This window comes from Carcharhinus amblyrhynchos, chromosome 25 (assembly GCF_965287045.1).
Source record: "Carcharhinus amblyrhynchos chromosome 25, sCarAmb.v2.hapA, whole genome shotgun sequence".
Classification (NCBI taxonomy): domain Eukaryota; kingdom Metazoa; phylum Chordata; class Chondrichthyes; order Carcharhiniformes; family Carcharhinidae; genus Carcharhinus; species Carcharhinus amblyrhynchos.
In genome coordinates, this window is record NC_137348.1 from 29,188,333 (window position 1) to 29,203,776 (window position 15,444).

General features: G+C 43.5%; 1 protein-coding gene across 1 annotated transcript in view; it reads left to right on the forward strand.

The window, feature by feature from the left end:
* Positions 1-15,444, forward strand: part of LOC145358117 (uncharacterized) — a 237,378-nt gene that overhangs the window by 160,070 nt on the left and 61,864 nt on the right. Inside the window, exons 6-7 of the mRNA XM_080211791.1 lie at positions 2,008-2,886; positions 13,495-13,530. Coding sequence (XP_080067917.1) covers positions 2,008-2,886; positions 13,495-13,530 — 915 coding nt within the window. The remainder of the gene's footprint in view (positions 1-2,007; positions 2,887-13,494; positions 13,531-15,444) is intronic.

Consider the following 15,444-nt stretch of genomic DNA (forward strand, 5'->3'; position numbering starts at 1 on the left):
TGCCACTGTGCTGCCCAATGGACAGAATTTTCCTGTCGTTCATGCCAGCAGGATTCTCTGTTCTCACTGCTGTGAATGGAGATTTGTCTGAGTGCCAAATTCTCCATCCTCGCTTGCAACTGGGGATAAACTGCCGGAAAATCATGGTCTATAACTTTAAATTTTATTTGTAAATTATGTGGATTCTCTGATCAGAAATCTTACATTTAGTAAACATAACGTTCTTCCAAGTCCAGTAAAGAAATTTGGCAGTACACCATTAAAATCCCAGGTACGCTTTATTCAGCAAGGGATTATCATTTCCAGGTTTTTTTACAGTGAGGTGACAGGTTCTATTTTCAATATATGGTCAGGCCCTGGATGCCCATTCCCAGGTCTCACCTTCATACTGTGGCTGTCTGCAAATGCAGGTCCCCTAATTGGGCTGGGGATGAGCTTGACATCCAATTTTTGTCACTGAGCATTGCCAAGAGGGGAGATCTGATAGAAATCTATAAAATTACGAGATAGGGTTGACAGTCAAAATCTTTTTTCCCAGAGTTGAAATGCCTAATACTAGGGGGCATGCAGTTAAGATGAGAGGGGAAAGCTCAAAAACAATATGAGGGGCAAGTTTTCTATCGTGAGAGTGGTAGGTGTCTGAAATGTGCTGTCAGGGGTGGTGGTTGAGGGGAGTTTAAGGGGCTTTTAATCATTCGGTGACACAGTGGGTTAGCACTGCTGCGTCACAGCACCAGGGACCCAGGTTCAATCCACGCTCAAGTGATTGTGTGGAGTTTGCACATTCTCCCCGTGTCTGCGTGGGGTTTCCTCCAGGTGCTCCGGTTTCCTCCCACAGTTCAAAGATGTGCAGGTTAGGTTGATTGACTGTGGTAAATTGCCCCTTAGTGTCAGGGGGAACTTGCAGTGTAAATATGTGGGGTTGGGGGAATAAGGCCTGGGTGGTTTGAGGTCAGTGCAGACTTGATGGGCCAAATGGCCTCTTTATGCACTAGGGATTCTATGATTCTAGATATGCATTTGGAGATGCAAGGAATATAGACCAAGCACGATGTAGTGTAACGATCCGCACAATATTGTGGGCTAAGGAGCCTCTTTCTGGGTTGTACTGTTCTATGTTTTATAATGATGGACTGCAACATTGAAAATTAAATGGCAGCCATGACTGGGTTTCCCACTGCCTTGTAAAGTCAAGGAGGTGGAAATCTGTGGGCCAGCAGCCTTCTGGCAGAGAATTGGCCAACCAACCATAGACAAGTTAATGGCTTCCCCACTCTGAGAGAATAACCCATTTATTCTTTTCTCCTGCATTAACATTAAGTCAGGCTGACTTAATAGCAGCCGACAGCTGTGTGCTAATGTGCGCCAGACTGTTTGCTTTCGCCGACCTGCTATTTCAAAATCACCTTCTGACTCTCCCCAGCCCGTTCGTGGGCAGCTAATGGGAGGCGAGTGGGCCTTGAAGGCGTCAGGAAAATGACGCGCCACCTGGGACTGCTATCTTGAAAGCACGCCCGCACTGAAACTGCCCTCATGGGCGATTGGAAAATCTTGGCGTGGAACCACTTGTCAAATCAGTGATTTTTTTTTTAATTGATTGTAATCTAGAGGGACCTCAACACTGCGTCCTCTGGAGAAGCGTAGAATTGCTGACAGCTTTTAATTGGTAAGCTGTGGCAGAAATTTATTCAGGAAGGTTGTTTTATCTCAAAGGTTGAGTCAAAATTCACTCTGGTCTCTTAAAAGCAGCAAACGTTTAACAGATAGCAGTGCTGACATGAGCTTATGTTTTGCAGAAATAAAAGACATGGTTATAATTTAACATTTCTAGAAAAAAAAGCATAACCACTTAATGTACACCACATGCACTGGCCTTCAATCTACGTGGATGTACTGTTTACTATTTATGTTTCTAGGTTCAAATCATTGTTTCTAATTCCAAAAAAAATGGCCGTTCCAGGATGCTGATCTGTAGTCCCTTTGCTGACTGTATTATTTCTTCCTCAGGATTCTGAATATACAAACCCTAGGATGCATACAAGATGTACCGTGTCTGGGATTCTGAATAAAGGAGCTGTGAGGGAGTTTCCTACTGTGAACGTTCCTGTAACAGACGCTGGACCAAGAAAGCCACTTATAGGTAATCAGCATGGGAGCACAGAGCTGCTAAACCTCACTTACAATGAAATAACAAATTCAGGAGTGGACAGGCCTCTTACTAACATCAGTAATCCGGCATTCACATTCAACGCTACAGGTATTTCAAATGCCATTCTCCAAGTTCCTGATTTCAACCCCAATAAAGTACAGGAAAAGAATGAGGAGTGGGCTCACTTAAGGACTTCCAATAAACTTGATGAACTTGTTGGTGAAGAGTTCTACTTATCACTAACTGGAGATCGGGAAGATATTGCAGCCCATGATCAAAAACGGGTTAGAGAGTCAGAGTTTTCTGATCAACCGACTACAATGACTTACACAGATTTGCAGACAATTTCACCAAGTATTCCTATAATTGGGGACTTGTCTCAGATGGAAACAGGTTCACGGCAGGAAGAAAACATGTTGGCAGAATATGATAATCTTGCAAATGAGAGAACACCAGACTCGAAGAAGATGAGATGGTATGAGGTAGATATTGATCTGGATGGTGAGCATTTCCCAGGCGGGGATGCCAAAGGAGAAATTGCTTCCAATGAAGAGATCAGGGAGAGGAAGCGTACAGAAATGACCACCCGTTGGAAAGGTGACGAACGTCACGAGACTTCGAATAACACGTCAGACCAAACAGTGAGCCATCCAACATACAAAGGAGAAATGGAGGAAAGGACAGGACGTCCTGGACCACCAGGTCCGCCAGGCCCACCGGGACCACAAGGCCCACTGGTAAGTAAACTCCAAATTCATAGAAGGCCTTGTCATGGCCTTACAAAAGTGTAGACTGTGCCTAAAATAATGCTTTATTTGGTATGAGGATGCATTGCATATAATTCGGTGGTCATAGATTATCTGCAAACATGGGATGTTGCCCATTAGTTTTGCATGTGCTGATAAGTAAAAATATGGCAGAAATCCATAACTCCATGAATTGGAGAAAAATAACAAATAGCCTACCACTGTGATACAATAAACACTTATTTTATTATGCCATATTTTAGATTTTAGAATTTATATTGGTCCTTAAATCTCATTATGTTGAGTGGCACAGTGGTTAGCACTGATGCCTCACAACGCCAGAGAACCAGGTTCAATTCTGACTTTAAGTTACTATCTGTGTGGAGTTTGCACATTCTCCCCATGTCTGCATGGGTTTCCATTGGGTGCTCCAGCTTCCTCCCACAGTCCAAATATGTGTGGGTTAGATTGATTGACCCTAGTGTCGGGGGATTAGCAGGGTAAATATGAGGGGTAACAGGAATAGGTCCTGGATGGGATAGTGGTCTGTACAGACTTGATAGGCCGAATGACCTCCTTCTGCACTGTAGGGATTCTATGGATTATATAAAATAAATGTGGTAGAAGGTTTCCCTGATGGTCATAGCAGTGATCCTTTGAAACTAGGAAGATCATGGGTTCAACCACCAGTGTTTTTTTTATTTGTTTGTGGGGTGATGCTGGCATTTATTGCCCATCCCTGAGGGCATTAAGAGTCAATCACATTGTTGTGGATCTGGAGTCACACATAGGCGTCCAGGCAAGGATGGCAGGGCAGCAGCACAGTGGTTAGCACTGCTGCTTCACAGCTCCGGGGACCTGGGTTCGATTCCTGGATTGGGCCACTGTCTGTGTGGAGTTTGCACATTTTCCTCGTGTCTGCATGGGTTTCCTCCGGGTGCTTCGGTTTCCTCCTGCAGTCCAAAGATGTGTGGGTTAGGTTGATTGGCCGTGCTAAAATTGCCTTTAGTGTTGTGAGATGTGTAGGTTAGAGGGATTAGTGGGTAAATATGTAGGGATATGGGAGTAGGGCTTGGGTGGGATTGTGGTTACTGCACATTCAATGGGCCAAATGACCTCTTTCTGTACTGTAGGGATTCTATTCTATTTCCTTCCATGAAGGACATTGGTGAACCAGATGGGTTTTTACAACAATGATTTCATGGTCATCACTGGACTTTTAATTCCAGACTTTCATTGAATTCAAATTTGACCATCTGCCATGGTGGGATTTGAACCCAGGTCCCCAGAACATTACCACAGGCCTCTGGATTACTAATCCAGCGACAATGCCACTTGGCCACTGCCTCCCCTTAAGTTAACAAAGAAAGAAATTCAAGTAATAATAACAGAAATATAGGAAGCAAAATGATTTACATTGTACAGATAAAACTTCTGATCCTTACTCACAGGGTGTGGAGGCTGGGACATTATATCTATATAGCATAATTGAGGCAGAACTGTGACTTCGAATCATCCTAGTTTGTACTTTCTTTCAGCATTTCTCTTTCAAACTGTATTTTTTCAATTAAGAATCAAGGCTGAGATTTTCCAGCCTCCCAGCTGTGTTTCCTACTGGCGGGAGGTGATGTGTTGTTTGATAGTGGCGGGATTCTCTGGCCCTGCAACTACCAATGGGAATTTCCATTGGCATCACCCCATGTTGGTGGGAAACCCGTGGGGGGGGGTACGCTGCCAGCGGGACTGGAGAATCCCATCGGCGTGAGTGGCCAGAGAATTCTGGCCCAAAGTTGGATTAGAAAGAAATGAATCAAGGAACATTTATTTCAATGGATTAAAATAATACTGAAGGAAAGTTAGTCTGCAAAAAGCACTTGCAAAAAATGCTACATTTGTACCATGGTGGCACGGCACCACAGTGGTTAGCACTGCTGCTTCACTGCTTCAGGGACCTGGGTTCGATTCCCGGCTCAGGTCACTGTCTGTGCGGAGTTTGCACGTTCTTATAAGAACATAAGAAATAGAAGCAGGAGTAGGCCATCTAGCCCTTCGTGCCTGCCCCACCATTCAATAAGATCATGGCTGGTCTGAAGTGGATCAGTTCCACTTTCCCGCTCTCTCCCCATAACCCTTAATTCCCTGTCTGTCAAAAACCTATCTACCCGTGACTTTAATATATTTAGCGAGGTAGCCTCCACCACTTCAATGGGCAGAGAATTCCAGAGATTCACCACCCTTTGAGTCAAGAAGTTCCTCCTCAACTCAGATCTAAACTGCAACCCCCCCCCCCCCCCCCCCCGCCACAAATCTTGAAGCTGTGCCCTCTAGTCCTGTTATCCTTTCTAAGCGGGAAGAACCTCTCTAACTCTATCCTATCCATCCCCTTCGTTATCTTATACGTCTCTATAAGATCCCCCCTCATCCTTCTAAACTCCGAGTACAGACCCAGTCTATTTAGTCTCGCTTCATAGTCTAAACCCCTCATCTCCTGTATCAGTTTAGTAAACCTCCTCTGCACTCCCTCCAAGGCCAAAATATCCTTGCGCGAGTGCGGCGACCAAAACTGCACACAGTACTCCAGCTGCGGCTTCATCAGTACCCTGTACAGTTGCAGCAAGACCTCCCTGCTTTTATATTCAATCCCCCTCGCTATAAAGGCCAGCATCCCATTCGCCTTCTTGATCACCTGCAGACTGGGTTTTTGCGACTCATGCACAAGGACCCCCAGGTCCCTCTGCACCGTAGCATGCTGCAGCTTTTCGCCCTTTAAATAGTAATCCTTCCTACTATTATTTCTGCCAAAGTGGATAACCCTAGTTCTTCTTGTGTCTGCATGGGTTTCTTCCAGGTGCTCTGGTTTCCTCCCACAGTCCACAGATGTGCGGGTTAGGTAGATTGGCCACGATAAAATTGCCCTTAGTGTCCTGAGATGCATAGGTTAGAGGGATTAGCGGGTAAATGTGCCGGGATGTGGGGGTAGGGCCTGGGTGGGATTGTGGAAGGTGCAGACTCGATGGGCCAAATGGCCTCTTTCTGCACTGTAGGGTTTCGATGATTCTATGAAATAATCTTTCTGTTCAAACTCAGATATAATTGTACCTTGAATTAACCTTATTATTCATTCCAATTGCTGCAACCCATGATTTATAATGTTTGAGATAATTACCTAGTTACAAGCATTTCCGGATTAAGATCCCTCGCATTGCAAAAAAATCATTTATTTTCAAATAACCTCATTGAAAAATCATAAAGTAACATTATTTCTACCCCTGGTTTATGTCTTGAATGCTTTGAGGCAGTTCTTGGGTCAAGGTCAGTGCAGAGGGCATATGCTCCAATACTTAGTATTCACTCATAAAAAGGGAAAATAATTCATCGTGACAACTTCTGTGCGGTACTTAAAATCATAGAACAGATTGAATCATTCCACAATACGGTGTAAAGATGGGGAACAAGCATTTCACATCATGGGGAAATGATTTGGCAGAAAATACATTCTCATTACCTTAATGGCAAGCAGATCAGTGCACACAATATTAAGCATGCAATAAATAAACCAAACCATTTCCTATAGCTCTCTTGTGACAATGCAAATGTGTTTCTCTGTCTCTGTTTGCAATTGAAATCCGACAGGTCGGCTACACCTAAGTTATTAAAATGTATATGGTTTGGATCACTGGCATTTGAAGATTGGCTTCAGTAACACCGCTTTATAATTATACAATCGGTGCACTATCCCTGACTTGTCAACACACAGGCATGATGGTAGCACAGTGGTTAGCACTGCTGCCTCACAGCTCCAGGGACCCAGGTTTGACTCTGGCATCGGATGACTGTGTGGACTTTGCATGTCCTCCCCATGTCTGCGTGGGTTTCCCATGGATGCTCCGGTTTCCACCACAGTTAAAAGATGTGCAGGTTAGGGAGATTAGCTGTGGTAAATGTGGTGAGTTACACGGATAGGGCAGGGGTGGGATGCTCTGTTGGAGAGTTGGTGCAAACTCAATGGGCCAAATGGCCTCCATCTGCCTTGTAGGAATTCTATAGATCTCTTGGATTACTCATTTTCCTCATTTCTAGAGCATCATTGCAATTTTTTTTCCAGTACATGACCAGTGCTAATGCAAAATTAATACATCCAGCCATACTTTTCTGTGCAATGTCACCAATTAAATTCAAATAAACTCTGCCTTGTTTTGATCAAAGTTGCTTTAAAAATTGCTCATAATCAAACTTCACATCCAATTTTCCTTTAGGAATGTAACAAATACAAGTATTTTTCTTGCTGGATTAGGAAGTCTAAAGCACTTTTAAGAGCACCTTTTTGCTCACCTGTGAGGACAGGTGAAGATGGCGTCGTCAACAGTTGATCACTCCCTCAGTACACTTGTGAATTGCCAGTTTAGTTAATGTACTGAAGCATCTGGAGTGGAGCTTGAACCTCTAAGCTAACTCTAATCTACTTAGTGGCATAATGACACTGTGGTTAGCACTGCTGCCTCACAGCACCAGGGACCGGGGTTCAATTCCCCAGCTTGGGTCACTGTCTGTGTGAAGTTTGCACATTCTCCCTGTGTCTGTGTGGATTTCCTTCAGGTGCTCCAGTTTCCTCCCATACTCCAAAGATGTGTGGGTTAGGTGGATTGGCCATGATAAATTGCCCCTTAGGGGGATTAGCTAGAATAAATGCATGGGGTTACGGGGATACGACCTGGGTGGGATTGTGGTCGGCGCAGACTCGATGGGCCAAATGGTCCTTTCTGCACTGTAGGATTCTATGACTCAGGTCAGAGTGCAACTATTAAGCCAAGTGTCTTGATGTCAGTAGAAACTAATAACTTTTGAAAAGAGATTTGAATTCCTAGTAACTCATATATTTTTTATATATTCATTCATTATTGACTGGGCCAGCAATAATTGCCCATCTCCGAGGGTATTTAAGAGTCAACCACATTGCTGTGGCTCTGAAGTCACATATAGACCAGACCAAGTAAGGATGGCAGATTTCCTTCCCTGAAGGACATTAGTGAACCAGAAGGGTTTTTCTGACAATCAACAATGGGTTCATGGTCACCTTTCGACTTTTAATTCCAGATTTTTGCTGAATTCAAATTTCACCATCTGCCATGGTGGGATTCAAACCTGGATCCCCAAAGCATTACCCTGGGTCTCTGAATTACTTGTTCAGTGACAATACTACGAACCACTGCCTCCCCAATGAATCACACAAGTGGGGGCGATTCTCCCAAAAGTGCTGAATTGGTGGGAAAACTGGCCTAGATCACAACTGTTTTCTCAGTGCAACTTTGAATCTCCACACTCTGTGCAATGCAGAAGTCCCAGTTGTAAATTTCACTAAATACTCAGTCTGATAGCTCCAGAACTCTGTGCATGCGCAGTGGCCCCCATCTGTCAGTCTCCCCTTTCGCTGGCCAGCCAAGGACCCCCACACAGGCCAATCACGGCCCCCACAACAATTCCCGGGCCAGCCCTGACCCTACCCCACCCTGGAGTGCTCTGATGTCCAGCCCATCCGCCCTCCATCGGTGGCGATTCCCACACCCCCCTCACCCTGGCAGACCCCTCTGCCCATTGACCCCTCCCCTCCCATGGGGTGAGTGAGGTTGTAGAATACTGACCGCAATCTCCAGTCACCACTGAAGATTTTTTTTAGCCTTGTAAGAATTGCATACCAACTACCAGCAGCAAGGCTCACTCCAATGAATTCTCCCCCTGGCTTTTCCAAGAAAAATCTTTTGGCATCCTTAATTATCTATGGGTTCCATTTTTTTGATCAGAGGATGTCCTTTCCCCCCTCCTGAATTCTATATGGTAGCTAACAGAGAAACCTCTGCTGGCTGCAGCAGCTGCTGTTCCTGTCTCTCTGTCCCATCAGGACTTTCTCTCTCTATCCAAATGAGGTGAAATTACTTCTTCCAAAGGGTCATACGTCTGTGGAATTCACTACGCCAGAGCGGGACTGTGAATAAATTTAAGGAAGAGGTAGACAGATTTTTAATTAATAAGTTTTTTTTTAAGTTATTTATTAGTGTCACAAGTAGGCTTATATTAACACTGCAATGAACTTACTGTGAAATTCCCTTAGTCGCCACCTTTTGGCGCCCGTTCAGGTACACTGAGGGGGAATTTAGCATAGCCAATGCACCTAACCAGCACGTCTTTCTGACCATGGGAGGCAACAAGAGCACCCGCAGGAAAACCCACACAAACACTGGGACAGTACGTGTGCCCAAAGCCATGCCAGCTGCTTCTGCCTTTATGTTCAGTCGTTTAAATCTGGCCCTTGGACTTCAATAGCACTCGAACTGGAATCCCTGTTCTCGTGGTAACAAGTTGCATTGGCTTTCTATAAAAGCAAAATACAGCGGATGCTGGAATCTGAAAGAAAAACAGAAAATGCTGGAATGTCTCAGCAGGTCTGACAGCATCGGTGGAGAGAGGATAGGGCCAACGTTTCGAGTCTGGATGACCCTTCATCAGAGCTGATGAAGAGTCATCCAGAGTCAAAATGTTGCCTCTATTCTCTCTCCACAGATGCTGTCAGACCTGCTGAGACTTTCCAGCATTTTCTGTTTTTGTTGCATTGGCTTCATGTCAGGCAGTACTGATAGAAGATCACATGCTCGCTTATTACCTTGAATTAAAAGGAGTTTAAAACATAACCATCATATAAACCTTGCATTCTTAACACAAAGCTGAGATATCACATGGTTTGCTTAAATAAAGCAGAGTGCCTGTGAGTGAGGTTGTGTAATATACAGATGGAGCTCAGCCATTCTCACTATTTCAGAACCACCATCCTTGTGGCCCCAGTCAAAATATTCAATAGCCAGATGTGGTATTTGACCCCTCTGAGGGGTGAGCTTCTGAAAGGTCACATGGCCTGGCCTGACCAATCAGGAACCAGTTGGGGCTTCACTTCAACTTGTCTGGGCTTGTCCCAGCAGTTAGATCCTAGAGGTATGACAGTAATCTACATTTGTATATAGTTGTTACTGTTAATAAATGTTCTTTGTTGGTTCATAACTGGTGGAGCCAAGTTACAACGCCAGTCATGGTCCAAGCCTACTGTTAGCGGTGTGTGACTAACTTTACTTCTTATTCACTGCTTCCAACTAAAGAGAAGTTGCATGCTTTTAATGTTATTCATGTAATAAGAATAACTGTATGAAGAGAATATATTACTCTTAACATGGGGTTTTTACTGTACTCAGTTGAAATTGTGGCTACATTTTTTACATTTAAACTATTCCAGATTTTGGTCGAATTCCAGCATGTACACCGAAAGTCATTTGCTTTGTGTTTAACAATCTCAAAGGACTTCTCAAAATTGAAGTCAAGCTGTGTGAACTAATTAGTGGGTCCATTAGAATTTTCATAGGAAAGTCTTTATTTGTACTTGGAATATAATACACACTCACAGTAAACGTTCTGTCACAGGCCACTTGCCATGTATAGAAGAATGGGAGGAGATGTGATTGAGGTGTAGAAGATGATAAAGGGATTTGACAAAATAGACGTGGAGAGAATATTTCCTCTTGCATTGAAAATCTAGAACAGGAGGTTATAGTTCTAGAATGAGTGGTGGCACATTTCAAACAGAAATGAGGAGAAAGTATTTCTGTTAAAGGGTCATAAGTCTGTGGAATTCCCTACCTCAGAGCATGGCGTGTGCCGGTACAGTGAATAAATTTAAGGAAGAGCTAGACATTTTTATTTATTAAGTTTATTTATTAGTGTCACAAGTAGACTTACTAACTTGTATTATCAACTTGTACTTAACTAATTTGTACTTACTAACTAACAATTTCAATATTGCTAACACAGCAATGAAGTTACTGTGAAAATCCCCTAGTTGTCACACTCTGACACCTGTTCGGGTACACTGAGGGAGAATTCAGCATGACACTACACTTGGTCTCAGCCAAAAGGCCGATAAAAGTTGCTGCTACTTCAAGAAACCAAACCTAAAAATATGGTTGATGACTTGCCCTCAGCTTGTGCTATCTTGAATTAGCCTAAGTACTTTTAAGTGAACATTGTTAAAATTTTGTCATGTTATGCCCTCAAAATTTTACCTATTAGTGATATTGGACTGTTATTATCGGTGAAAAGATTTGTGTGCCTGATCAGAGTGTGGTGCATGTCCCTTTAAGGGCAACACAGCCGAGTAAGGGTCACATGACTTGTGTGACCAATTGGGACTCAGAATGGGAATCACACAGGTGGTGGAATCCTCTTTGGGCAAAAAAATATAACAAGCTGAAGGAGACAACAGAACAGTGAGTGGTTATCATTTGAAGGATATGGAGAGGGACAATGGAGGTCAAAATAACAAGAAACAGCTCAATCAATATTCTTTGTTTCTGCTCTTTTCTTTATATTTGTGGGACATGGGTTTTGCTGGCTGGCCAGTATTTATTGCCCATCCCCAGTTGCCCTTGGAGGGCTGTTAACAGTCAAAACCATATTGCTGTGGCTTTGGAGTCGCGTGTAGGCCAGACCAGGTAAGAACAGCAGATTTTCTTCTCTAAAAGACGTTAGTGAACTAGATGGGTTTTTCCAACAATCAACAGTGGTTTCAAGATCATCAGTAGATTCTTAATTCCAGATTCTTTTTATATTGAATTCAAACTCTACCGAACCAAGATCCCTGGAACATTGGCTGAGCTTCTGGATTATTAGTGTAGACCATGGATGTGGAAGATGCTTTGCCTTTCCTATAGCTTCAACACGTAAATACGTGGGTGCAATCTTACCAGCCATTTATGCCACGTTCCTGCTGCAGCTAAGTCGGAGAATTTGGCACCAAGGCAAATCTCCGTACTCTGCAGTGGGATGGGAAAATCCTACCGGTGTGAATGGTCAAAAGATTCCGGCCTAGATATTGAATTAGTGGATCTGGATTTTAACTGTGGTGAAAACACAATAGTAACAAATTTTTTAGCAATATATGTTGGACCCTTGTTATGCATAATACTCAACATCATTATGCAAAATTTGGAGGCTAGGCAAGTCAAGTAATAACCTGATACAGTCACGTGCTCAGAATCAGATCTTTTCAGAAATGTTCCAGAGTATCACTGTCACCAAATCCGTAACCTCTTCCTCCGACCAAAACAAGGGCACCTGTAACTTCCCTTCCAAGTTGCATCTCATTCAGACCTGAATCCGTATGACCGTTCCCTCACTGTGGCTGGGTCAAAATCCTGGAACTCCCTGCCTAACAGGTCAATGGGAGAACCTACAGCCCAGATTGAAAACTGGAGGCTCGCCACCACCCTTGCCAAGGGCATGTTAGGATGGACAGTGAATGCGGCTGACATTACCAGCCCGCATTGTCCACACCTCATGAACAAATCAAACTAAATACAGGCCAGGAGAAAATAAATCTGTTGGATATTTTTCATCTTTATCTGAAATGTTTTTGTGGCTGTGCGTATGTACAGAATCATATCAATAAATCAATTTAAACAGCTTAAAAGAAGCTCCAAACCCAAAAGTGATGCAAATTGTTCAAATAGTAAGATCCAGAATTTGAAGGAAATTTGAAGCAAGAAGGTTTGGATCATATCAGCATGAATGTCATCAAACTCCAACAAAGTGGAATCTTTACATCATTGGAATCCATATTCCTGACTGTTCATAAAAGTGTAGGGGGCGATCTTGAGCCTACGCTCGCTGTCCCTGTGAATGTCGGCAGGGTCTCAAGATTCGGAAGTTGCCGTTCTCATGGGCAAGTTTGTGACTTTGGTTCTTCCCTACCCCCCTCTGACAACGTCATCAAGCTCATACCCTTGGAGGCTGATGTTCGATGATCGGGAATGTTGGGGGTGGGGGAAGAGGCTGATGATCGGTGGTGAGGAGAAGGGTCGATGATCTGGGGAGGGGGGGGGTGGGGAGTGCGGTAGGGGATGGGGCTTTGATTGGGAGCGGGTGGGAGGAGGCTGATGATCAGGGGTGGGTGGGGAGGGAGTTGGTGATTAGGGAAGGTCGGGGGATGAGGCTGATGACTGTTGGGGGAGGGGCCAATAACCCGGGTAGGGGGGGAGGGTTAGAGAAATACCAACTCCGATTGGGGATAGTGAGGGGAGCTCCTGAGACCTCTGTGATGGGCTGTTAGGGTTATGATTGGGATGCCATTTAAAGATGGCGCCCCAATCTCTGCAGTGGGTTTTGCCAGCGTGTTCAGGCCCTGCCCCGCTATGTGACAGCATGAAATACGCTTCCTCAATTTTTTTGGCACAGTATTGTAATATCCAGAGAGAAGAATGGCACGTTTCCCTGGAGCGAAACATGACTGTTTTCTTACCGGAAACAACGCTGCCATTCTTTGGTACGATTCAGCCCATAACCTGAAATAAGAACCTTTTATGTAAGGCACACATTGGATTATGAAAATAAAGAGATGCTTTAGTTATGACTTCAAGGTGACAATGTAATCTCTTTAATAAATATGAACCACTTAATCATCCATCTCATGTTTTGGTAACATCTGAAGACTTTGGTTGGATTTAGGAGTTGAGAACATGCTTCTATTGCATTTTATACCCATTCTTCTTTTCTCTTTCAAATCAGGGTGACCATGGACCACCAGGACCCAAAGGAGACAAAGTGAGTTGCAACCTGAAAAAAAATCTATCTAAGGAAGTTCCTAACATTGGTTATGTTCAGAGAAAGTAGTTTGCTGCCAACTTGGACATTTGGATAATGGATGCCATTTTGGGCTGAGTGTAAATTAGTCAATTTAAATGTTTACAACAGACATGTTGAATGAAGTGGTTAATAGTTTTAATTCCCCATTTTGCATTATCTCTTTCCCATCTTATAAAGCAGAAGTGAAGTTTTGTCTCAAACACTTTGTGATTGGGATCCAAAACTAAAAAGTGTACAAATTTATCAATGGAGCTTCCCACTTCTGCAGTTGTAGCTAAGCAACTGTAACGTGTTAGGGGTGGCACAGTGGTTAGCACTGCTGCCTCACAGCGCCAGGGACCTGGGTTTGATTCCTGGCTTCGGTGACTGTGTGGAGTTTGCACATTCTCCCTGTTCATGCCCCACTTAAAAATGACCTCGAGAGTTTAAAAGGAAGAGCTTCTTTTACTCAATCTGTTTGTCATGAGTTTCAATCGTTGAGAAAGACTCCATGTTGAGTGGCAAAGAAGAAAGGTCAGTAGATTGATGGTGAAGTCAAGGTCATGCTTCAGACGGAAGTCATCTAAAGCAATGCATGTTGGATTCTGGGATTTATAATACAAAAGCAGATAAGTTGAGATGAACCTTTATAAAACACTGGTTAGCACCAACTAGTAAATTGTATCCAATTCTGAACATTGTGCTTACAGACAGAATGTGAAGATTTTTGAGGGAAGACAGAGAATGGTTCTAGTGATGAGTGACTTCTTTCACACAGATGGATAGGAGAGATTGGCATTTGAAAAAGGGTTGAGAAGTGACTTGATAGAAGTATCCATGTTGACCCCTTTCTCACTAGTGTTAAATATATTTAAATTCAATCTTTATGTCTTATTAGTTTTCCTCGCCATCAAAAATCATCTCCCATTGTGTGCTTTTTAAATTCTAGCATTCTCTATCTCTTCCTGAGGGCAGCAAGTTCCAAAATGGCTGCTTTGGTGATTACCAGTATCAGCCTTGAGGCACTGAGATGGTCTTTTCTCTTTTTGACTGTGGGCTGTTTGCTCCTTCAGGAAGAAGATGGGCATTCTGCTTATCACCATACAGAATAAAACCCAGATGTGAAAATATGGGGTGGGATTTTACTGCCTTGCTCGAGCGAATCCCTGGTGGGCGGGGCAGTAGAATTCTGGCGACTGGCCAGAATTTTCCGGTCATTCATGACCCACCGAGGATGGAGAATCTGGCACTTGGCCAAATCTCCAACCAGAGAATGCCACCGGCGTGAATGGCTGGAAAAGTCTGCCCTTGCTCTTTAATGCTGGAGTGAGACAAAGTAGAGGAAAATAGCATAAATCTTCCAATGACTCCTAACACTTGAGGGCTTGAGTTAAGGACTGTTTGGAGGATGGAGCAAGTGGAGTGAAAGCTCTCATGATCCCTTTTATTCTAGGGAAATAGTACATAGTGCTCAAGGTAGAGAGGACAAGATTTAAGGAGATGTGAAACATTTTCTAATATTGTATTGGTTTAAGCTGTGACTTGATTAATCTGAAGATACCATCGGACTTCTTATCCCAGAATTTGGTAGTTTTGCAGCTATTGCCATTCCTTCCGTAAGGCCTGGGTCATTCTCATCTTCCCTCAGTGCGGATTCCAATCTTCAATACCTCAGCAGAAAGGCCTACAAGATTAGGGAATTGATGCCCTGAAAAACTATCACAATTGGGGATTTTTTTACCCTTTCGTAGATGGGAGTTGAACATAAAATAAGCGACTCTTCTTAAAGAAAAATACTTGTGCAAAACAGACCAGCTTGTCGAGTCAAATCATGGATGGTAGGCAGGTGAATGATGATTGCAATGCAAATGCAAAATTCTCTGAGAATCAAAC